Source organism: Pangasianodon hypophthalmus, chromosome 14 (assembly GCF_027358585.1).
Source record: "Pangasianodon hypophthalmus isolate fPanHyp1 chromosome 14, fPanHyp1.pri, whole genome shotgun sequence".
Lineage (NCBI taxonomy): Eukaryota > Metazoa > Chordata > Actinopteri > Siluriformes > Pangasiidae > Pangasianodon > Pangasianodon hypophthalmus.
Window position 1 is genome coordinate 24,663,434 of NC_069723.1, and position 25,212 is coordinate 24,688,645.

Here is a 25,212-nt window from a genome sequence, read left to right on the forward strand (position 1 = left end):
TTAAAATTTGGCGAAAATAAGCATCTCCTAGGAAATTGGTCTTTATCTCCAGAAAACAAAAGCTGCTAATATTTTTAAACCAGTACAGTATTATGCATGATATCACTCTATATCATATAACCAGTTATGTCTACATTTTCTGCTCTATATCGATTTTTTCCCCCCAGAAGCCAGTCAAAAAAAACATTAGTAAACGCTCCATCAGTAATCAGTCTTGTGTGCTGTGTGCCTTTACTTCCAGGAAATGCTTTCAGACATCCTAACTTTACATACTTCCTATATTTAGAACATTTCTTTTGCACATGGTGCAAGTCAGGAGACACACACTCACACAAATTTACAGTCTACAGTCTCACACACACACACACACACACACACACACACACACACACACACACACACACTGAAAAAGCCAATATATAAAACAGGGGGGTAAAAATTCCCCCATCCAGCATGATAAAGTACAGCTGAGGAAAAAAAAATCAATGACAATCTGATATGGACAGATACTGACCTGAAATGCTGACTCAGATTAGATTAGATTAGATTTTTTTTGCATTGTGTAAAAGTGTGATGTTTACAGATTACTTTGAGAGGTTTAATCTGGGTTCTTATCTCTATCTTAAAAGAAAAAAAGTGTATAAAATGTTCCACTTTATCCTAAATGTAATCAATCAGGCAAAACATTCAGTGGCTATGTTTACATGCAGCCTAATAATCTGCGAATAATCAGACTAACAGCTCAATCGGAATAAAAAACGCAGTTCATGTAGACACATATAGTAAACCAAATGTAATTTCTATCTGAAGAATGACGTGGGTTAATGTCTGTTAAACAGAAGAATAAAAGATGCGTAAAGATTTGTGTCTGATTCCTTTCTCTACTGGAATCTGTGCATGTGTGTTTGAGTCACGTTGCTCCTGATGTAATAAAATGCTTAAGAAAACACAGTCCATGTTACATATTTTATATATTTAAATAACTCTGAGGTTGGGTGTGTGATGCAGCTGCAGGACACAAACTGACCTCTGTAATCCCCTCAGTGTTTAATATTCGCCAAGAATATTCACCATTTATTCTCAAACACTGGTTTTTAATGTTGCTAGCATTAGAAGATCAGTGACGGTGTTTTACTGATGAATAATGTGTACATTTTGTTATTTTCAACATCTAACGCATTCTTGTTTGTGAATGCTGTATGAATATGAAAATGCTGAGTGATTTTTCTGCACTCAGGAACTCTTCTTCTCACTGTCTGTTTAATAATCACGCTTTGAATTCCATTTTTTCTGAGACTGAAATTATTTAAAATTCATTAATAATACAAACAATGCAATTAAAAAGAAAAAAAAAGCTGAGCATGCTGGCCGAACTCAGGAGATTTTCGTCGTTATGGTAAGGTTGTCACTAAACCTCACTCACACAAAGTCCACCTTAAACTACCTCTGAACAGCCGAACACTGCAACGTTACAGAGGCGGCCATATTGAAAAACAGGAATTAGTGCTGTTTCATATCACCCCACCCCTATAGGCTCCGCCCTCCATGGTTTAAAGGTGGAGCTGAAGCGGAAAGCAACAAACTGTGCAGAAAATTAAGTCCTACTTTAAGCTTAAATGTGTAAATATGAACTATCTCTGCTATTTTGAGATTATGTGAAGATTGGGGAGCAAATTCATGGAAAAGATTTTCAGAAAAATAGACTTTTCCTAATTTTTTTTTTAAGCTGCCTACACTACCTACTAGCTCCAGTGAGAAAGTCAGCATCAGGTCAGTATAAAGTTTTGTCCAATATTCAGAGCTACAATATCAATACCATACTGAAAATGAAAATATGTTATAACATGCTGTCTCTAAATAAAATATTTATAAGAATTCAGGATCCAGTGGCACAGAAGAAGTACATTATAGAACAGTGTTCTTCAGTTTCAGTCCTTAAGAACGATAAACCAGAGGAAGGGTTTAAAAATGGTGCAGTCATCCAACTGAAAGGGTAATGAAATCATTAAACCATTAAAAGATTAACGAGAAGGCATCTAGTACACGTGTGATTGAGTTGTAGCGTTTAGGTGACAACATAAACATGAATTCTGTGATGTTAAAACCTTTTAAAAATGGTTGCAATGGCAGCAAGGTATTTCATCCAACCCTGAGTTCACTGCTAGAGGTGTGACAATACATCGGAGTGACGATATACCGTGATAAAAAAATCTAAAATAGTTATACCGTTAACAGTAATATTAATTAAAATTACAATTAAAGATCATGAATTCCACATCACTCGAAATGTCCTATAACTGAATACGTGAACAGCATTTAGTATTATTTAAAACAACAAAAAAACAACGAAGCCAGAGAAAGATACAGTAATGAACTGCAAACCGTCAAATCAGATCGGACGATTATCACAGCATGAATTTACAATGTTCCTGTGTGACGCCTTAAAGGTGCAGTTTGTAATGTTTAAAGGTGTAAGAATGACATCATTTCAAAGATATATTAGGAAAAGTGAAATTCGCAACGTTGCCATGCCGAAGCATCTGGAGAACTTCATCATCGCGGGGTTCTGCTTGCATTCTTTCTCTCAGCTGCAGATCACAGGTTCATATTAATGCACTCGTTCTAATACGTTATCGTTTCTATAGTAACTGCTCATTCACAGGGACGGTTATAGAAGGAGTCTCCAGTGTCAGAGGTAAAGCTGTAAATGTTTTCAAGTTTTCCGTCTTCAGGACAGAGGAGTTTACGCTTCTTTGCATACTTTTTTTGTCTTATTAATTTCAAGAGAGAGAAAGAAAGAGAGGCTGGTGAAGGAACGACTGTTTGTAGCTGCTAACCTGTTTTACGGATGTTACGGATGTTTACGTAATCGCTGGAATAAAACACTTGGGCACATGCTGGTACTGGAAAATAATCAACTTGGGGTGGCAGGAGTAAATCTGCTTCACATCACGGTGCATCACACCAGCAAGTCGTGGATTATTTTCCTATAACAGCAGACCCCCAAGTGTTTTATTCCTTACTTCTAACACTTCGCTTTGTAGCCAACAGAGGGCGCTAAACATTACAACCTGCTCCTTTAAACCATTTTTAACTGGAAATGGAAAATTAAAAAATAATAAATAAAGGTGGATAAAAGCTACTGCAGATGAGTTAGCTTGATTTCCGTTTTGTTTTCTATTGAATTTCTTTGTATTAACTTCCGTCAGTAATTAGCGATATTTCTGTGTCCTTAATGAAATCAGATGAAACTGAAGCTCTAAACCATACACGTTCATCTGTGGTTATTATGTAGGAGTTCTGCTGCATCTGTAGGGCCCTTGAGCTCATCTCGGTGCTTGTCCCACGTATAAAAGCATCAGCTAAAAGGACAAAAAGACAAAAATAAAAACCAACATAACATCTGAACACTGCTCAGCTGTAAAACGTCCAGCTGCAGCACACGGACTTTTCTGAAACGGACAGATCTCAGAGCCGAGCTGTCCTCCTCCAGTGATATGACGACAGTGAGTGGCACTAGAGCGGCGCTTTCGTCCCTCTCAGGTGGTCTTGGGGTAGATTTTCTCGTAGAAGAAGTTCTGCGGCAGGAGGTACAGCTCGCCGTCCTTCTCCCTCACGCCGTGAGCGCGGACGAACTGGAACTGCTCGAGCGCAAACTCGTAAAACTCATTCTCCAGCTTCCAGATGGCCGACTGCTGCAGCCGAGCGATGGACTCCTTAGTGGGCGGCTTCTTCTCGCTGGTTTTCCTCAGGTGGGATTTTTTTCCTTTGGATGTAAAGAACACGTGAGCAGCTACAACATAAACAGCTGTCTCGACACTTTCTTATGTGAGATCATTTACTGTATAGACATTATTATAATTCAGCGTGAATCCCATTTTACACCAAAGCATCACAGGATGTGTGCGTCAGGACATGATCCCTTCTGTGCTTTCTTGCACTGGTTCAGTAAATGATCATATAAAGTTCATAAATTCATTCAGATTTACTCTGATTTTTACTTCTACTTCTGCTGTGTGACAGAACGTTGACAGAGTTTAGATCTTAAGCCATTACAGAGCGGCGCTGCTTTCTGCAGTAGAGCTACAGACTGAAATATCCTCCATTTATCATATTTTGTAGTGTTTCTATATAATAAACAGCATAACTGTGAAGCGTAAATATGTGCTTGTGCATAAAATGGGTGTGAGGGGCTCGCAGAGTTAAATGAAGACGAATGAAATTTTAATAATAATCAGACAAGTTTAATTATTATTTTTAAAATATTCCCAAAATCAATTTTTTATATATACATACAGTACTGTGCAAAAGTCTTTGCACCCTTTTTTTTTTTTTTTTTTTTTTTTTTTTTTTTTTAAGTACAAACTTTGTTATAGATGTTTATTTTCTGACTTCTACATTATTGATTCAGTACAAAACCATTTTAGATTCCAAACATTAGTTTTCCAGCACAAAATGAAATGTTACAGAAAAATGTTTGTATGTCAGTAAAGAAAGCAGCAGATTCCATAAGAGACACTTTTCAGATAAAAACATAATGAAGGCTGCTGGGTTTCGCTGCAGAAATAAGAAGCGAGTCGACAGTCAAAGTCTCCAGAAGAACTGTGGCTGCTTCTGCAAGATGCTCAGTAACACTTCCAGCTCATTTCCTTATAAAACTGCACACACTGCACCTCAGATACTGCTTTATTTTATTTAAAGTGAAGGATCGTCACATTAAATACTGACTTTGTTTCATTTATTACTGTTTACTGCTCTTTATAGGATTTTTTTTAATGTAGAAACATTTAATTTCATTATTTTTGAAGGCGTCTTTACTCTACAGCATTTCTTTGCACGTGCCTAAGACTTTTGCACAGAACTGTATATGTATAAAACAGTCGGTAAAAACCTCCTGTGACCTCATCAACATCTCAGGTAACCCCAAGTTTGAGAAGTTCATGCCTAAGGGGAGCGTACCTGTCCTGTAGAGCTCAGTGGCTCCTCTGAAGAATCGAGGCAGTGCCGCCTCCAGCATCATCACAAAGTCCTCGAGCTCCTCGGTCACGCCCACCAGCAGGTACTCGTTTATCAGATTATACTTGGCCTGCTCCAGAGCCCAGCGGCTGCCGATGTTCCTGCACACAAACACCACACCAACTTCAACTGTATGTTTAACAAAAATGAAACCTCCACAATGTTCACTTTACCTATAATATCTAATGTAGCTAACAAATAATGGTCACTTTTAGCCGAGATCCTTTATTACATGCTACATTAGCTTCATAGCTCTAGGACAGAATTATAGATACACAGGCTTAGCTTACATGGGGTTCAGTTAGACACTTCCTGTGTCTGTGTTACAGGTGATATATCTGATTCACACACACACACACACACACACACACACACACACACACAAGCCCAGACTGACCAGCACTCAGAGTAATGACCGCAGAAGAAGGGGATCTGGAGCCAGAGTTTTTCCGGAGCGCAGTCTGAACCTCCTGCAGCAACACACTCATCAAATGTCTGGAAAATAAAACACACACACACACACACACACACACACATACACACACACACGATTATCAAACATGCAGTCGGATCTTACCATAGAGACACAACACAAGAAAAGCTCTGACAAGCATATAAGAATATAAATTCTATGCTTATAAATTCCTGATAAATTCCTGAAATTCCTTAATCGATTATATTTTAATAAAAAAATTAAATAAAATAAAAAAAACCTCAAATAACAGCAGTGCTTTTTTTTCTTAACCCACAAATTTGCTCATTTCTGTAGGCAGCATCATCCCAAATAAAACCATTCCAATGTTTCAAGTGTCACAAAATCAGTAATGAAAATATACGGTTAATATATAATATAAAATACAACTAAATATATAATATATTTACTACAAAAAAGCAGCACATATTTAAGCTCAAAACCAACTAAACACCTAGACTAGCCTTTTTTTTGTACGTTGTTAGTTCATGTTCATGCTAATATCACACAAAACATCACAAAGCACATCAGTCTCTCCTGGATTGTAATCTCTCCTCAATTTTACACAACAGTGACACCCAGTGTTCCCAACAGGAACTGCGTGTAATGGGGCCCAATTTCTATATATATATATTTTTTTTTAAAACATGCATTTCAATCCTGGTGGAGCTTTAAATAATTATTTAAAAATGAAAAGCATCCACAATAAACAAATAACTCATAACTCCAGGTGAAAAGAATTAGGACTGGACTCCAGGTCTGCTCTGACCTTCTTGTCGCCCTGTTTCCTGCGTTTCAGCCCGGGTCTGTAATCATCCCCGAAGCGCAGGAAGTAGTAATAAGACACCAGGCGCTCGATGGGGTCACGCACTATGTTGATGTAAATGGGTTTTTTCTTCACACCAAATCTGAGAAGAGAAGAGAAGAGAATAGTTTTAGATTATTAACATACAGTTCTGTGCAAAAGTCTTAGGCACATGCAAAGAAATGCTGAAAATAATGAAATTAAATGTTTCTACATTAAACAAATGCTATAAAGAGCAGTACACAGTAATAAATGAAACAAAGTCAGTATTTAATGTGACGATCCTTCACTTTAAATAAATAAATCAGTATCTGAGGTGCAGTGTGTGCAGTTTTATAAGGAAATGAGCTGGAAGTGTTACTGAGCATCTTGCAGAAGCAGCCACAGTTCTTCTGGAGACTTTGACTGTCGACTCGCTTCTTATTTCTGCAGCGAAACCCAGCAGCCTTCATTATGTTTTTATCTGAAAAGTGTCTCTTATGGAATCTGCTGCTTTCTTTACTGACATACAAACATTTTTCTGTAACGTTTCATTTTGTGCTGGAAAACTAATGTCTGGAATCTAAAATGTTTTTGTACTGAATCAATAATGTAGAAGTCAGAAAATAAACATCTATAACAAAGTTTGTACTAAAAAAAAATATAGGGTGCCAAGACTTTTGCACAGAGCTGTAAATAACTGAAGACTTGTACAGTGGACGCTCCACATAAACGGACCAAAAACGTGTGTATTTAAGATTGATGGAAGGAGTCTCCAGTGTCAGCGCTTTGTAACAGTCAGAGGTAAAGCTGTAACTTGAAGTTTTCTGACGTCTTCAGGACAGAGGAGTTTACGCTTCTTTGCAGTTTGTCTTTATTACTTATCCAAATTGTTTTTAATTCTCTAAACATAAATCACTGTAAACATGCATGAAACTTATTATTATTCCACTTTATTAAACTAAATTCACTTAATAAAGTTCTGATGTGTAACACCTCCGACTATTAAATCACCTCCATGATTAAAGTTTAATTAATTAAAATATACTGATTACAGTGGAAAAAACTAAAATGTGCCAGGATTAAAAATATACAGTATAGATGTATGTTTTTTATGTCACTCAGCAGTGGATTTCTGACTGGATAGTTATTATATCTCACTGTGTCACAAACACAAAACTATTTACACTAAAATTAGCTTAGAGTGTCAGGTTTAATGCGCAGGGTTCTCACTTTTATCCCATGAAAAAATCTCTGGACATTTTAAAGAACATTTCCAGATGTTCAGTTTTCTTGCTAATTTTAAAGATCACAATCTGAACCGATGGAAACATGACGTGACGTGTGATAGTGCAGCGAATATCACGATATCCATCATTTTTCCTGTTTCTTCTGAATTTGCAGATTTCCAGATTTTCTGGAAATGAAACAACTTAAAAACAACTTTAGCTTTTTATTCTCTAACTGCGTTAGTGTTTCTTTTGCTCATTTGAGTGTGTCATGATTTTATTTCCGCACAGAGAGACCGCACAGAGAGACGCACACAGAGAGGCAGCACAGAGAGACGCACACAGAGAGACCACACAGAGAGAGACGCACACAGAGAGACGCACACAGAGAGACGCACACAGAGAGACCACACAGAGAGACCACACAGAGAGAGACGCACACAGAGAGACGCACACAGAGAGACGCACACAGAGAGACGCACACAGAGAGACGCACAGAGAGAGACGCACAGAGAGAGACGCACAGAGAGACGCACACAGAGAGACGCACAGAGAGAGACGCACAGAGAGGCAGCACAGAGAGACACACACAGAGAGACGCACACAGAGACGCACAGAGAGAGACGCACAGAGAGAGACGCACACAGAGAGACTCACAGAGAGAGACGCACAGAGAGAGACGCACACAGAGAGACGCACACAGAGAGACGCACACAGAGAGACGCACAGAGAGAGACGCACACAGAGAGACTCACAGAGAGAGACGCACAGAGAGAGACGCACACAGAGAGACTCACAGAGAGGCGGCACAGAGAGACGCACAGAGAGACACAGAGAGAGACTCACAGAGAGAGACTCACAGAGAGACGCGCACAGAGAGACGCGCACAGAGAGACGCGCACAGAGAGACGCACACAGAGAGGCAGCACAGAGAGACGCGCACAGAGAGACGCGCACAGAGAGACACACAGAGAGAGGCAGCACAGAGAGACGCACACAGAGAGACGCGCACAGAGAGACACACAGAGAGAGGCAGCACAGAGAGACGCACACAGAGAGACGCACAGGGACGCACACAGAGAGACGCACACAGAGAGACGCACACAGAGAGACGCACACAGAGACGCACAGAGAGACGCACAGAGAGAGACGCACAGAGAGACGCACAGAGAGACGCACACAGAGAGACGCACAGAGAGACGCACAGAGAGACGCACAGAGAGAGACGCACAGAGAGACGCACAGAGAGACGCACACAGAGAAGCGGCACAGAGAGACGCACACAGAGAGACGCACACAGAGAGACGCACACAGAGAGACGCACAGAGAGACGCACAGAGAGACACACAGAGAGAGGCAGCACAGAGAGACGCACACAGAGAGACGGCACAGAGACGCACACAGAGAGACGCACACAGAGAGACGCAGCACAGAGAGACGCACACAGAGAGACGCACACAGAGAGACGCACACAGAGAGACGCACACAGAGAGACGCACAGAGAGAGGCAGCACAGAGAGACGCACACAGAGAGACGCACACAGAGGCGGCACAGAGAGATGCACAGAGAGGCAGCACAGAGAGGCAGCACAGAGAGGCAGCACAGAGAGGCGGCATGTACCTGCCTAAAATAAATCCACAGGTGAAAATAAAGCTGCAGGGAAACACACACACACTCACTTGGAGAAGTCGAGGAATGAAACGTGGCCGTGGTACAGCGCCGGCTTCATCTCCTTCCACATCGTCACGTTCTTCACAAAGCGCACCTGCGAATTCAATAAAACACTGACATGAAGTGTGTGTGTGTGTGTGTGTGTGTGAGTGTGTGTGTGTGTGTGTGTGTGTGAGATTGAACTGATTTTATGTGTAAATAATGTACAGAAACATGCACATTAATAACACAGAAGATAAACAGACAGACAGAGTGGTAAGATCAGACAAACAGATAGACAGGTATTTAATAAGACACACAGAAAGGAAGGAAAACAAAAATATAGAGAAAGATAAACAGACAGAAAAAGAGAGACTGATAGATAGATAGATACAGAGGCAGGCAGACAGACAGATAGAGACACAGGCAGAAGGACAGACAGATATAGAGGAAGACAAAGATAAAGAGACAGATAAATATATAGACAAAAAGAGACAGATAAACAGAGACATAGACAGATAAAGAGGCAGACAGACAGATAAAGAGGCAGACAGACAGATAAAGAGGCAGACAGACAGATAAAGAGGCAGACAGACAGATAAATAAAGGCAGAGACAGATATAGAGGCAGACAGGCAGATAAAGAAAGGAAGAGATAGAAAGACAGATATAGAGGCAAGACAGACAGATAGATAAAAAAAAGGCAGAGACAGACAGATAAAGACAGATATAAAGGCAGACAGATAGATAAAGAAAGGCAGAGACAGACAGGTATAGAGGCAGAGACAGACAGATATAGAGGCAGACAGACAGATAAAGAAAGGCAGAGACAGACAGATATAGAGGCAGACAGACAGATATAGAGGCAGACAGACAGATAGATAAAGAAAGGCAGAGACAGACACATACAGAGGCAGACAGATAGATAAAGAAAGGCAGAGACAGACAGACAGATATAGAGGCAGACAGACAGATAGATAAAGAAAGGCAGAGACAGACAGATACAGAGGCAGACAGACAGATAGATAAAGAAAGGCAGAGACAGACAGATACAGAGGCAGACAGACAGATAGATAAAGAAAGGCAGAGACAGACAGATATAGAGGCAGACAGACAGATATAGAGGCAGACAGACAGATATAGAGGCAGACAGACAGATAGATAAAGAAAGGCAGAGACAGACACATACAGAGGCAGACAGATAGATAAAGAAAGGCAGAGACAGACAGACAGATATAGAGGCAGACAGACAGATAGATAAAGAAAGGCAGAGACAGACAGATACAGAGGCAGACAGACAGATAGATAAAGAAAGGCAGAGACAGACAGATATAGAGGCAGACAGACAGATAGATAAAGACAGGCAGAGACAGACAGATATAGAGGCAGAGACAGACAGATATAGAGGCAGACAGACAGATATAGAGGCAGACAGACAGATATAGAGGCAGACATTGTGTGTATTGTGTGTGTGTCTCACACCTGGTCCTGCAGGGACATGACGGGGTTGTTCTTGCTGGTGTTGATGTGCAGGACGTGGTAGTGGTTCCTGCTGCACAGGTCGTATGCGAGGTTGGTGAAGGAGGTGCTGGCTGTTTTGGGGACTCGGTTATAGATGACCACTACGTCGTTCTCTACGTCCTCGCGCGATTCCCTCAGTCCCTCCTGAGTGCGACGTTCCTCGATGTCGCGCACTTCCAGCCTTGCGATGGCGCGTTCTGCAGAGAGAGGAGCGATCCCACATGCAGAGATTTTACAGTTAGACGACTTCATCACATCTGCTGAAGTGTTAAAGGAGCAGAGGACGGGATTAGTTTTCCAGACATACTGTAAGTATTCCATACCATTCCATTCACACACGGGATAAGTGTATAACGCACAGAGACGGGCGTGTCTTCATGATGTACGTCTGGTTCCATGCGTACTACACACACCTCATTTTAGTAAATAGCCTTCATTATAAACACTTGTGGTAGGGGGCGTGGCCACACAAGTTCATCAGTAGGTCACATGACCACAACGTGTTGTATGTTGGAACTCAATAATTAATCTCAAACCCCCGGAAGTGTCACTTCTCCGACACGTCCTTTTAAACGTCATCTAGATTTGTTTGTTCTGTGTTTTAAACGTTTGGCTACGATGGGAGACGTTAGAAAAGAGAAAAGAGAAAAGAGCGAGCGCTTTCTGGAGTGTCTTTATACTGAAGAAAAAGTGCAAAACATCTTTTTCCCACGGGATATAACGCAATCTTTACCAACGTGTCAACTATAGAAAGGAAACTACGGCTCAATCTTTCCAGACGCACACGTAAACAATTACTAACACAGTGGATTGGACGAGAAGAAAAGCCTGGAGAAACTCCAGTAGTAATTTTATTACACACCTCCATACGTAAAACTAATCCCGTCTGAACAGGGCTTTACACAACGCCATCTTTTCAGCAATGTGTAGCCGATGCTTATTTAGTTTTGCACTAATGGCTGTCTGTCTCACCAAAAATGCTACTTTAAGCAAAGTGTACACTGAAAATAATTCCCTAACCTGTTACCGTGGTTTCCGACGTTATATTAAGAAAGCATTATTCGTCAGTCCACTTTGACCTTCTGGTTTAAGGCACTTAATACTCGTGGGATCTGGGAGCGAGGATTCAGATGATGAGGCATTAGAGCATTAGCGCAGCGGAAACAGACGAGCAGCTGCTACTGCTGAGTAATGAAGAGGTCACGACTAATCATAGCGCCTCATTTCCTGCTGTGTGTGAGCACCAGGTGAAAGGGACAAAATGGTGCACTAGGACCTGTCAATCAGACCTGGATCACATGGCCAATCTGGTGCGGGCGATTCCCGACTTGAGACTCAGGGAGGGTCTGAGACTCAATCAGGACTCTGGAGGTGTGGGAGACTCTTTTAGACTAAAGACTAGGGCCATGGCAGGCTTTAGACTTTTTCTGGGATTCTGGGAGCACCAAAATGACTCTTTTAGATTCGGGGAGCCCCTAAATGACTCTTTTAGACTCTGGGAACACCAAAATGACTCTTTTAGATTCTGGGAGCCTCTAAATGACTCTTTTAGACTCTGGGAGCCTCTAAATGACTCTTTTAGACTCTGGGAACACCAAAATGACTCTTTTAGATTCTGGGAGCCTCTAAATGACTCCTTTAGACTCTGGGAGCCTCTTAATGACTCTTTTAGATTCTGGGAGCCTCTAAATGACTCTTTTAGACTCTGGGAGCCTCTAAATGACTCTTTTAGACTCTGGGAGCCTCTAAATGACTCTTTTAGATTCTGGGAGCCTCTAAATGACTCTTTTAGACTCTGGGAGCCTCTAAATGACTCTTTTAGATTCTGATGGATCCTAAATGACTCTTTTAGACTCTGGGAGCCTCTAAATGACTCTTTTAGACTCTGGGAACACCAAAATGACTCTTTTAGATTCTGGGAGCACCAAAGTGACTCTTTTAGACTCTGGGAGCCTCTAAATGACTCTTTTAGATTCTGACAGATCCTAAATGACTCTTTTAGACTCTGGGAGCCTCTAAATGACTCTTTTAGACTCTGGGAGCCTCTAAATGACTCTTTTAGACTCTGGGAGCCTCTAAATGACTCTTTTGGAGTGAACACCAAAATAGACTCTGGGAGCACCAGAATAACTCTTTTAGACTCTGGGAGCCTCTAAATGACTCTTTTAGATTCTGACGGACCCTATATGACTCTTTTAGATTCTGACGGACCCTAAATGACACTTTTAGACTCTGGGAGCCTCTAAATGACTCTTTTAGACTCTGGGAACACCAAAATGACTCTTTTAGATTCTGGGAGCCTCTAAATGACTCCTTTAGACTCTGGGAGCCTCTAAATGACTCTTTTAGATTCTGGGAGCCTCTAAATGACTCTTTTAGACTCTGGGAGCCTCTAAATGACTCTTTTAGACTCTGGGAGCCTCTAAATGACTCTTTTAGACTCTGGGAGCCTCTAAATGACTCTTTTAGACTCTGGGAGCCTCTAAATGACTCTTTTAGACTCTGGGAGCCTCTAAATGACTCTTTTAGATTCTGATGGATCCTAAATGACTCTTTTAGACTCTGGGAGCCTCTAAATGACTCTTTTAGACTCTGGGAGCCTCTAAATGACTCTTTTAGACTCTGGGAGCCTCTAAATGACTCTTTTAGACTCTGGGAGCCTCTAAATGACTCTTTTAGATTCTGGGAGCCTCTAAATGACTCTTTTAGACTCTGGGAGCCTCTAAATGACTCTTTTAGACTCTGGGAGCCTCTAAATGACTCTTTTAGATTCTGATGGATCCTAAATGACTCTTTTAGACTCTGGGAGCCTCTAAATGACTCTTTTAGACTCTGGGAACACCAAAATGACTCTTTTAGATTCTGGGAGCACCAAAGTGACTCTTTTAGACTCTGGGAGCCTCTAAATGACTCTTTTAGATTCTGACAGATCCTAAATGACTCTTTTAGATTCTGGGAGCCTCTAAATGTCTCTTTTAGATTCTGACGGACCCTATATGACTCTTTTAGATTCTGACGGACCCTAAATGACTCTTTTAGACTCTGGGAGCACCAGAATAACTCTTTTAGATTCTGGGAGCCTCTAAATGACTCTTTTAGATTCTGACGGACCCTATATGACTCTTTTAGATTCTGACGGACCCTAAATGACTCTTTTAGACTCTGGGAGCACCAGAATAACTCTTTTAGACTCTGGTAGCACTTTACATTTTAGCTTTTAGATTCAGGGAGCACCAAAATAACACTTTTAGACTCTGGGAGCCTCTAAATGACTCTTTTAGACTCTGGGAACACCAAAATGACTCTTTTAGATTCTGGGAGCCTCTAAATGACTCCTTTAGACTCTGGGAGCCTCTAAATGACTCTTTTAGATTCTGGGAGCCTCTAAATGACTCTTTTAGACTCTGGGAGCCTCTAAATGACTCTTTTAGACTCTGGGAGCCTCTAAATGACTCTTTTAGACTCTGGGAGCCTCTAAATGACTCTTTTAGACTCTGGGAGCCTCTAAATGACTCTTTTAGACTCTGGGAGCCTCTAAATGACTCTTTTAGATTCTGGGAGCCTCTAAATGACTCTTTTAGATTCTGATGGATCCTAAATGACTCTTTTAGACTCTGGGAGCCTCTAAATGACTCTTTTAGACTCTGGGAGCCTCTAAATGACTCTTTTAGACTCTGGGAGCCTCTAAATGACTCTTTTAGACTCTGGGAGCCTCTAAATGACTCTTTTAGACTCTGGGAGCCTCTAAATGACTCTTTTAGACTCTGGGAGCCTCTAAATGACTCTTTTAGATTCTGGGAGCCTCTAAATGACTCTTTTAGACTCTGGGAGCCTCTAAATGACTCTTTTAGACTCTGGGAGCCTCTAAATGACTCTTTTAGATTCTGATGGATCCTAAATGACTCTTTTAGACTCTGGGAGCCTCTAAATGACTCTTTTAGACTCTGGGAACACCAAAATGACTCTTTTAGATTCTGGGAGCACCAAAGTGACTCTTTTAGACTCTGGGAGCCTCTAAATGACTCTTTTAGATTCTGACAGATCCTAAATGACTCTTTTAGATTCTGGGAGCCTCTAAATGTCTCTTTTAGATTCTGGATCACCAAAATGACACTTTTACACTCTGGGAGCCTCTAAATGACTCTTTTAGATTCTGACGGACCCTATATGACTCTTTTAGATTCTAATGGACCCTAAATGACTCTTTTAGACTCTGGAAGCCTCTAAATGACTCTTTTAGTTTCAGGGAGCACCAAAATGATGAGACAATTGATGAGACAATTCACCCCCAAGATGAATTTTTTTTTTGACTCTGGGAGCCTCAAGGCAAGTCTTTTAGACCTAGGCATCCCCAAGATGGCTCTTTTCCTAGACTCGGGGATCCCCAAGGTGACTCTGTTAGTCTTGGTGAGCACAGAGACAACTCTTTTAGGTCCAAAAGTGATTCTTTTAGACTATGTAAGACCTGGAGTGACACTTTTTTTAGATTCTGGGAGCCCCAAGGTGACTCTTTTAGACTTGAGGAGCTCTAAGGAGACTCTTTTTAGACTCAAGGAGCCCCAAGGTGACTCTTCTAGACTCTGTGAGTCCCTATACAACTCTTTTTAGACTCTAGGAAGCCTGAGGTGACTCTTTTAGATTCTAGGGTCCATGAGGTGACTCTTGTTATACTTGGTGAGCCCCAAGGCAACTCTTTTAGACTCTGGGAGCCGTCTAGGCGATTCTTTTAGATTCTGGGAGCCCTGAGGCGACTCTTTTTAGACTTTTGGAGTTCCCAGATGACTCTTTTAGACTCAGGAGCCCCAGGGCAACTTTTTTAGATGCACAGAGCCCCAAGGTGATTCTTTTAGACTCAGAAAGACCTGAGGTGACACTTTTGTTAGACTCATGGAGCCCCGAGGCGGCTCTTTTAGACTCTGGGAACCCCAAGACCACTCAACTGGAACTTGAAATATAGCAATAAAGTAAATGATGCGCACACATCATGATTTCATGATCAAGTGTTTTCCCTTGTGGCATGTTAAACTACATCCTGCCTGCAATTCAGTACATCATGTGCATTTAATAAATAAAAAAAGTCCCAAACTGCATATTCATCAAGGCAAAGATGCAAAATGGATGAGGTATTTTGTCCAATCCCCTTCTTAGACCCTGTTAGAGTTAAACGTACAGGAACAGGCCTCCTGACTGTTTGGAAACTTGAACCCATAAGTGCTCAAGAACACAAGTGGCAAAGTGACACGTGCTTTAGGTGTTAACGGTGCTGAAGAGCCTAAAAACAGCTCTGCTTTTCTATAGAGTCCAATGAGATCCCTGGAGCGTCCATTAGCACACGCAGGGTAAATAACAGGCTCTAACAGAAGAGCATCATGAGATCATCAGTTCAGCAGAAAGAGAGAGAGAGAGAGAGAGAGAGAGAGAGAGAGAGAGAGCTCATTAACGAGAACGATGGCACAGAAAACATCTGAATTACAGACAGTGTGAGGAAATAAGGAACATCAAGGCACTTAGGCTGAAATCTGACCATGCAAAGTGACATGTACCTGATCACATGACCTCAAAGTCGAAACAGCGTCTAATTTAAATACTGAGGTTCAAATATTACATTTTTAAATTGCAACATTATAAAATCTGGGAATTATAAGATTCTCTCACATTTCTGTTATTTTAAAAGGTTTTGAGACAAGATTTTAACCCTCATTAACTATTATATTTAACTATAACTTGTAAAATAACTTTAAACTGATATATTTTAACAGTCACATGGAAAAAAAGCAGCTTTTAAACTTTTTTTTTAACTCAAAAATGGACTGATGGAATCTTATAATTCCAGTTTTGTCTACTCTTTTATCGCAGTTTATGAAATTTTCACAATATTGTATTAAAGACATTGTAATTAAACAGCTGTAAGAAGGATTTGAACGCAAAAGTTATTTTAAAACACAACAATTATTCCTCCATTTAACAGTCTTTTAAATTATTGAATTAATTATTCTCCTCTTGAGCTCAGCTGATTTATTTTTAGTTTAGTGACACTGAAATCCGATTCAGCACCCAATCCCAACGTACAGTATTACTGTTCTGCTTTTTAAGTTCATTTATGAATGACATGGCTGCAGTGTCAAAAACTTGATTTGTCTGTGCTTGTAACTGTTTTTTTTTTATTTATTTTTTTTTTTTTTAATTCATTGAGTACATATATCACCTGTTGGGAGAAGTTTTCAAAAAAGTACTTCTCCTTTTATAGGGTGCCATTACTTTTATCCTGACTGAATGCTAGGCTTATCTGTGTTCACTGTGTATGTGTTCATGAATGTGAAATGTTCATTAAATTGGTGTGTAACTGAAATAAATAAATAAATAAGTAAGTAAATAAATAAGTGATTTAAGCGACAGTTATAGGATCTGAAGCCGATCAGAAGTGAAATTTCCAGAAACTCAGGAGCGAAACATGAGACACAGATGATTTTCTCCATCTGACTGGATTTTCACGATTTTGTTCACACCACATCGTGTGTAAACTTGTATCCGGTTTGATAAACAAGCTAGAAAAATGTACCGGTGAGGTAAAAGGAGAGGAGATTTTTGCGTCTAACTTCATTAACACATGTTTAATAAGCGAGACGACAGACTGAGGTCTATTTCTGAAAGCCAGAGAGTGACTCGGCTCTACAGTTACAGGCAGAACTGAGCTCTCGGCCCGTCTCTGACTCCCACAGCCGAGGATTAATGACACTCACACAGCAAAGAGACACAAATATCAATTTACTAAATGGATTCAAAACCACTGTGTGTGTGTGTGTGTGTGTGTGTGTGTGTGTTTCAGTAAAAGTACTGATTGATGGTGCGGTGTGATGAAGAGGAGTCACTGTTACCTCCCTGAAGTTGATTATTTTCCTTTAACAGCACTTTCATTCCTTTTATACAACGCCAATTTGCCAACAATTACGACTTGTCGTACTTTTTATCCGTTTATAGTTACATTTTATGTCCGCGAAAACGAGTTAGTTCCTGTTCTCACTTACGTTATAGCAGCTATAAACAGTCGTTCCCTCACCAGCCTCTCTTTTTTTTCCTCTCTCTTTCTACAAAAGAAGCGTAAACGCTTGTAAACTGCAGCTTTACCTCTGAGCTGCTGGTACAGAAAACTAATCAACACCTTCTGACCAATCAGAATCCAGCAGTGCTTACAGGAGTGGAGTGTATTTTACTACCATGTTGCTCACCTTGTAGGTGTGCAGTTACAAACTAATGGTTTATTCGCCCCAGGTACAGTGTTCTGAACCTTCATCAGGGTGAGCTTCTGACCAGAGCACCACTCCTGGATCGAGATTATGGTTCCTGGGCTGTTTCTCAACTCCTAAATAACATCTACACATGTGCATTTTGGAAGATTTTCCTCAAACAGCATGTTTATGCGTTGATGGATGTGGAAGGTGTTTTGATAATCAAAGCACCGAGAAGACAGAGATGTTGTTCCTCACCCAGCTTGCCTCTGGACTCCTCCAGCTGGTGGACCTGGTTCTCCAGGAACAGCATGGCCACTGCGAAGGCCAGCAGCGCCAGGAGCTGAAACTTCGGTGCCATCATGATCCTTAAACTCCCCATGAAATCAGAGCAGCAGATGGAGAGATGAAGACATGATGAACTTCACTGCACGACCTGGAAGCTTGTGAAAGCAAAGCAGCTGAGATCTTCGCAATTCCTGCCACTAATAATCCTCCTTCTGGACGTTTCTCTAAAAGTTTGGAACTCAAAACATCCACTATAATCTTCTTTTCACTTCTTGGTGTCTAGCTGGATTCTTTAAGCAACTAAAATTACAGCCGTAGAAGGAAGAACAGCTTTTATTTATCTAACTATTGTAACCTCAGTTGCTCTGATGGTTAGTTAACCTAGGCTCAATCCTAAAATGCGTTCCTGATGGACACATAGTGCACTACGTAGTACGCAGAAACCGTTACGTCATCCCCTATCTAGTGCGGCTATACAGGAAGTGAGGAGGCGTTTGAGATTCAGCCTTAGCGGACAAAAAATTATCCCGCTACGCTTACTAGTTAAATTAATTATTTACTAAATATAGCCATACGGATTAATCTGTAGTGTAAAAATAAAACACGCCAAACAGATCATAATTGTTTATATTTGTTTAAAAGTTTTTTAAAAATAATACTTTGCGTTGTTGTTTGCTTTCACTTCCAGGTCAACGTGTAATCTCTTCCGGCTGAAAAGTCGTAACCACTTCCGCTCAGCTCAGAAGCGGAAGAGGGCTGCAATGGCGCCGGAGGTGTATTTACTTTGGTTATTGCCGTTGCTTCAGTCGGTAAGAAACTTAAACTTAAGATTAAAGAAAGCATTTATGTATTCATGATTTATCTAAAATTAGTTTGACATTGGATAATTGAAAGGAAAGATGTTTATGAAATCGATAAGTATGCTAATATGCTAACTACAGCTAGCTACAGTTCTCGTGACGTGGCTTATTGAAATTAGCTGAAATGTGTAACTGTAAATCTTTTATTAAAATCACGAACAATTATCTTTTACAACTGATTTACAATCTTATTATTTATAATAGTAAAATTAGAACCATTTGTTGTTACAATCGTGTTTTTTTTTTAACTTCCGGCTCTTGGTGTTACGTCACACAAAGGAAATTAATACTGATATTAAAACATATAACACCGAATTTACAAAACGGACTGTTTTGTTTAATTTATTATTCATAACATAATAACTATTAATATATATGATTTCTTAATGTCTAACAAACATCCTTGATATCTGAATAGTTTGATTAAAATATATAAAAATAAATAAATCTGAGTTGTGATGTTGTATGTAAATTATATGTAAATGAAGTGTATCTATTCCTTTTAATAATAATAATAATAGTAAACTAGAAATGGCCAAGTAGTGAAAATTAAATGTTAAATGACAAAAAAAAAAAATTATGCACAAGAATAAAATTAAAAAATGAAGTGAAAATAAGAGTATAAAAAATAAACACAAGGGGAAAAGGGGCATAAATATAGAATAAAAATGTGTGTATATATATATGATATATTATAATATAATAAATTCTAAAATTATTTAAAGTGTTCAACTAAATAGACTAAAATAAAAATAAAAAATCTATGAATACCTAAACAGTAGATGTGCTTTTGATTAAAATTCCAATTTTAAAAAAAAAAAAAAAAAACATTTTCTGCTCTGATTTCTGTAACTCGTTTCCTGACGTGTTGATGTTAAAACTTATCTAACACAGTTACGCTCAAGCTAAAATTAAAGTCAAAAATAGCTCTGATGCTCGATCTGAAGATTTTTCAAAAACAGTCAGCACTTTTTGACTCTGTAGTACACAGTTACAGAAGGGAATGATTTATAATCGCACTCTCGGGTGTCACTCAGATGAGGATGGGTTTCTTTTTGAGTCTGGTTCCTCTCGAGGTTTCTTCCTGTTGATGTCTCAGGGAGTTTTTCCTCACCACCGTCACCTCTGGCTCAATCATTAGGGATAAATTCATACATTTAAAACTTATATCCTGAGTTTATATATTTCTGTAACGATGTTTGTTGTTAAAAGCGCTATATAAGTCAAGTCACGTGAGTTTTTTTTGTCGTTCCTCTGTATAGATTGTTAGTGTCGTGTACTATAGTGTAGTGTAGCAGCAGTAAAGTAAAATAAACAGACTAGAACTGCGTACTGTTTATGAGTTTATCAGGGTCTGACTGACGCTTGTGTACCGCGCTGTAGCTGGCGGCGCTGGGAGCCGAGCTGTCGTCGGAGGCGTGCAGGGAGCTCGGCTTCTCCAGTAACCTGCTGTGCAGCTCGTGTGATCTGCTGAGCGAGTTCAGCCTGACGCAGCTCGAGCCCTTCTGCAGGCAGTGCTGCCAGGAGGAGGCTCAGCTCGAGTCCAGGAAGGTACGCTCCACCTCTGTGCTCCATCACCACGTCTCTCTCCCTCTCTCTCTCACTCTCTCTCTCTCTCTCTCTCCCTCTCTCTGTCTCTCTCTCTCTGTCTCTCTCTCTCTCTCACTCTCTCTCTCTCTGTGTGCTCCATCACCACGTCTCTCTCTCTCTCTCTCTGTCTTCCATCACCACGTCTCTCTCTCTCTCTCTCTGTCTCTGTCTCTCTCTCTCTCTCTCTCTCTCTCTCTCTGTGCTCCATCGCTTTGCTAAACCTACACGATACACAAGCCATGTTACACAGTGATTATGATAATGATGATGATGTTGATGATGTACTGAGTGTTGTTTCGTGTGCAGCTCTACCCCGGAGCCATCCTCGAGGTCTGCGGATGAAAATTGGGGAGGTTCCCTCAAGTCCAAGGTAAGCTGTAGCGCGAGCATGAAATACGAGTGGACAGAACCGGAAGAATGTGATTTTTAAACAATGTGATATTACACAGTGATATACACTGTGAGGAAGCTCCGCCCCCTTCCTCCATCTCAAACTAATAATGCTTTGACTCGACTCGATTTTCCTGGTTGAAACGCGCTGACGTGTTGTCCTCGCTTTCCGTCGCCGTAGAAGGAGAACGTTTTGTGCTCATTCGTGTGAAAATAAAATGTTAGAGTATAAATATGTGTATTAAGAAAGAAGCAAAAATGTCACCTGCTGAAAAATGGTGAAAAATGGCACAAAAACATGACAAATTTTGACCAAAATAAACAATGAAGTGTCAAATCTAACACTTTACAAATAATTTTATTGGTAGCGATAATTACGATGATGATCTAAAAACACTCGACTGGTCTCACACACACACACACACACACACACACACACACACAGACGTCTTTAAACAGTTTGAGCAGCAGATCAACGGTGAAAGTGAAACATCAGCCGAGTGGAAACGTTCCACGCTTTCTACGCAGGACATTAAACGAGCGATGACGTTATTTATCCCTCTTCGGGATTGGCAGGTCTGACGTCACATGCATTTAGTGAGATTTTGAGCTTTAACCAGTAGAGAAGCTTTACAGACATCTACAGATCAGGTTCTTCTCGCAGCTTCTCAGAGAACACGACGCCGATGGCAGTAAATCACATTCAGCAGCGGGACGCAGGTTCAGGTTTTCCGTTAATAAATCTGCTCGAGTGTCGTATAATTTATTTCTGGCTGTTCATTTATTCTGAACTGAATAACTGTAAATTTCCTTTCAGCTTTCGTCAGGAGCGACAAGCCGAAGATGTTCAAGGGCCTTCAGATTAAGGTAAAACGTCTCCGACAAGTGATGCGTCTCACGTGGTTCTGTGTTAAATTTAAATGCAACCTTAAATGGAAAAAAGGTGCGAAAGCAGTGAAACTAGAAAAAATTGATCCTCGTATATGTGACAGTTTGATGTGGTTGATTTCGCCTGCCAGTGAAACACAATAAACTCTAAAGCACTGTGTAAAACAGCGTAAATAATGAAGTGCTGTGATTATAGCGTCACAGAATGTACGGAAAATATAATAAAGAAGCCCAACATGGCTCCAGACTTCGGATTTTTTTGGCACTAGTTCTGCTTTGGGTCTCGTCCATCTCTAGCTACACTTTCCCATAAACCCACCTGATGCAGATTATACTGTATAAGTGAATACTACAGCGCTGTTGGACTCTGATTGGTCAGAAGGTGTTGATTAATTCTCTATAACAGCAGCTCTGACAGTAGCGCAGGTTTATATTAAAGCGCTCGTCCTGTATTAATAGGTTATCGTTTCTATAGTAACAGCTCATTCACAGGGACGTGTACAGCAGACGCTCTGTATAAGCGGATTTTAAAATCTTTGATATGGTGAAGTTTTCTTAAAGTAAGGAGATGTTTATGTAACATTGATGGAAGGAGTCTCCAGTGTCAGGGCTTTGTAACAGTCAGAGGTAAAGCTGTAACTTTACGTGTTTCATGCTGTGCATATCTCAGCCTTTACTGAAGCAGATAATATCTTTTAAGGCAAGTGATAAAATAATGATGCGTCTCTTAATTGTTAGCTACGTTACGTAAATACATACAGATGATCGACTGCATTTTAGTTGAGGAAGAAAATTCTGTATATTTCATTAACATGGCAAGTTTATTAAGTGTGAAAAGTAAAAGTAGTAAAAATTAAATAAGAAAAAAAATAGCAGAAGGCACAAGAATAAAATACATTAAAAAAAATGAAGTGATGATAAAAGTGTAAAAATAAGGAAATAAAAAGGGGCAAAAATATTGAATAAATGTGTGTGTGTGTGTGTGTGTGTGTGTGTGTGTATATATATATATATATATATATATATATATATATATATATATGAGAGAGAGAGAGAGACAGAGAAAGAATAAATTGAATTTTATTAAAATTATTCAAAGCAATTAAATAATAAAAAGAATCTGTAAATATCTAAACAGCGGAAGTGCTTTTGATTAAAATTCCAAATTAAAAAGAAAACAAAAAATTTTCTACTCTCATCTCTGTAACTCATTTCCTATCTTTTTTTTTTATTTTATTTTTTTATTATTATTATTAATGTTAACACACATCGAACACAGCTATGCTCGAGTCTCTTTCCGTACACAGTGGATAACTTCACCTGGATATTATAAACTTAAAGCTAAAATTCTACTGAAATCAGAAATGGTCCTGATACTCGTACTGAAGTTCTTTCCAACACACTTAACGATGCGTGACTCTAAATGTATGTTAACTACATTACATACATACATACATACGCTACATGGCCAAAAGTTTGTGGACACCTGACCATCGTGTCCATATGTCCTTGTTGAACGTCTCATTCCAGATTTATTCCCCCTTTGTTGTTATAATAAGCTCCACTCTTCTGCGAAGTCTTTCCACTAGATGTTGGAGCGTGGCTGTGGGGATTTGTGTTCATTCAGCTACAAGAGCATTAGTGAGGTCAGGCGCTGATGTTGGGATGTCGAGGAGGTCTGGGGTTCAGTCGGTGTTCCAGTTCATCCCAAAGGTGTTCAGTGGGGTTGAGGTCAGGGCTCTGTGCAGGACACTCGAGTTCTTCCACTCCAACCTTCACACACCATGTCTTCATGGAGCTCGCTTTGTGCACAGGGGCATTGTCATGCTGGAACAGGTTTGAGTCTCTTAGCTCCAGTGAAGGGAAACTGTAAAGCTACAGCACACAGAGACGTTCTATACAATTGTGAGCTTCAGACTTTGTGGAAACAGTTTGAGGAAGAAACACATACGGTTGTGATGGTCAGGGGTGCACATACTTTTGGCCATATAGTGTACATACTTACAGATGAGCAACTACATTTGAGCTGAGGAAGTAAATTCTGTATCCTTTCATTAACAAGTTTATTAAGCGTGAATCGTTTGTGTACCGCAGTATGTGCGAGGCTCGGATCCTGTACTGAAGCTGCTGGACGATAACGGGAACATCGCTGAAGAACTCAGCATCCTCAAGTGGAACACGGACAGCGTGGAGGAATTCCTCGGGGAAAAACTCGACCGCATTTAACACCTCTCATCTCCTCACTTCTGTTTACACAGATCAGATCGAAACCGATGGACCGTGTACAAGTTGTTTTAATGTTCTAGTCATCCAAACAAAGTTTATAATGAAATCATTTCATCTTTTTTCACCTCGTTTATTCATTCACCTCTTCAGATTTCGACTAGGCATGTGCCAGTCTTACATTTTATCATCGTATCATGATTAAATCCTAATTATGGCATTCCTTCAGAACGGGACTCGATCCCAGGCGTCCTTCTGGGCCTCTTGATCATCAGCCCTTTTCCAGCTGTTCAATCTGAAACTGTAGTTTTGGGGTTTTTTGTTTTTTTTGTACTGTATATTTGTGTATGGACGGAGAATCCTGACGATGCTGGGTCGGCGGTGCTTGTCGTTTTTCCCCGTACGCTAGCGCTCGTGTGGAGCTACACATTAGTGAAGGCCTCACAGGAAACCAGCGAGTGGTGTGTGAGGCCTGATGTGTGTGCCGTTCTCACAGCGCGCAGCGACGGAGAGAGACATGAGCGCTCCCTCTGGTGTTTAAACTGATCTCTGTTTAATAAAGTTCTGTTTCGACACAAGCGAAATGTTTGGATCTTGAGTTTATGTAGCATCTTTTATAAACCTGAGTTTATAAAACAGTCATGATTTGGCCTTTAATGGACGTAGAAAGAGAAAAAAAAAGCAGCCACAAAGAAATGTTTTACAGTTTTAACATCCTGGTAATTAAATTTAATCAATTAAAATAATAAAATAGTGTTAAAAAATATTTAAAAATGTTTTAAAGCACAAGAAACTACTACAAATGAACTTGGGACATGAAAAACAAATCAGGCATCCAAGAGGAAATAATGTAAATATTATGTAAAGTCCAGCTGTAGATTTCAATCCATTTGCACTTATTTGAGGTTTTTCCCTGAATTTTACAGAAATACAGAAATAATCTGTTCCTGAATACAAGTGATGTAATTTTTCTTTGAGAGAGTTTTTAGACTTTAATTATCCATGTATCCTTACATCACAAAACCATTACACCAGGATGAAACCAGCTCTTATGCTTTTAAATATATATACATTT

The 25,212-nt window shown here is 40.1% G+C and overlaps 2 protein-coding genes across 2 annotated transcripts; one reads left to right on the forward strand and one right to left on the reverse strand.

Moving 5' to 3' along the window:
• Nucleotides 1-260: 260 nt before the first annotated feature.
• hs2st1a (heparan sulfate 2-O-sulfotransferase 1a) lies at nt 261-18,592 on the reverse strand. Its single transcript, XM_034310454.2, has 7 exons — nt 18,157-18,592; nt 10,634-10,869; nt 9,182-9,267; nt 6,258-6,396; nt 5,414-5,511; nt 4,960-5,117; nt 261-3,766 (listed from the first exon to the last, which is right to left on the reverse strand). The coding sequence occupies exons 1-7, from the start codon at nt 18,278-18,280 to the stop codon at nt 3,540-3,542; spliced, it is 1,068 nt and encodes a 355-aa protein (XP_034166345.1). The 5' UTR covers nt 18,281-18,592; the 3' UTR covers nt 261-3,539.
• Nucleotides 18,593-18,855: 263 nt separating this feature from the next.
• selenof (selenoprotein F) lies at nt 18,856-24,715 on the forward strand. Its single transcript, XM_026934609.3, has 5 exons — nt 18,856-18,995; nt 20,430-20,597; nt 20,943-21,006; nt 21,844-21,893; nt 24,009-24,715. Exons 1-5 carry the CDS (start codon nt 18,948-18,950, stop codon nt 24,138-24,140), a joined length of 462 nt encoding a protein of 153 aa, XP_026790410.1. The 5' UTR covers nt 18,856-18,947; the 3' UTR covers nt 24,141-24,715.
• Nucleotides 24,716-25,212: the final 497 nt, after the last annotated feature.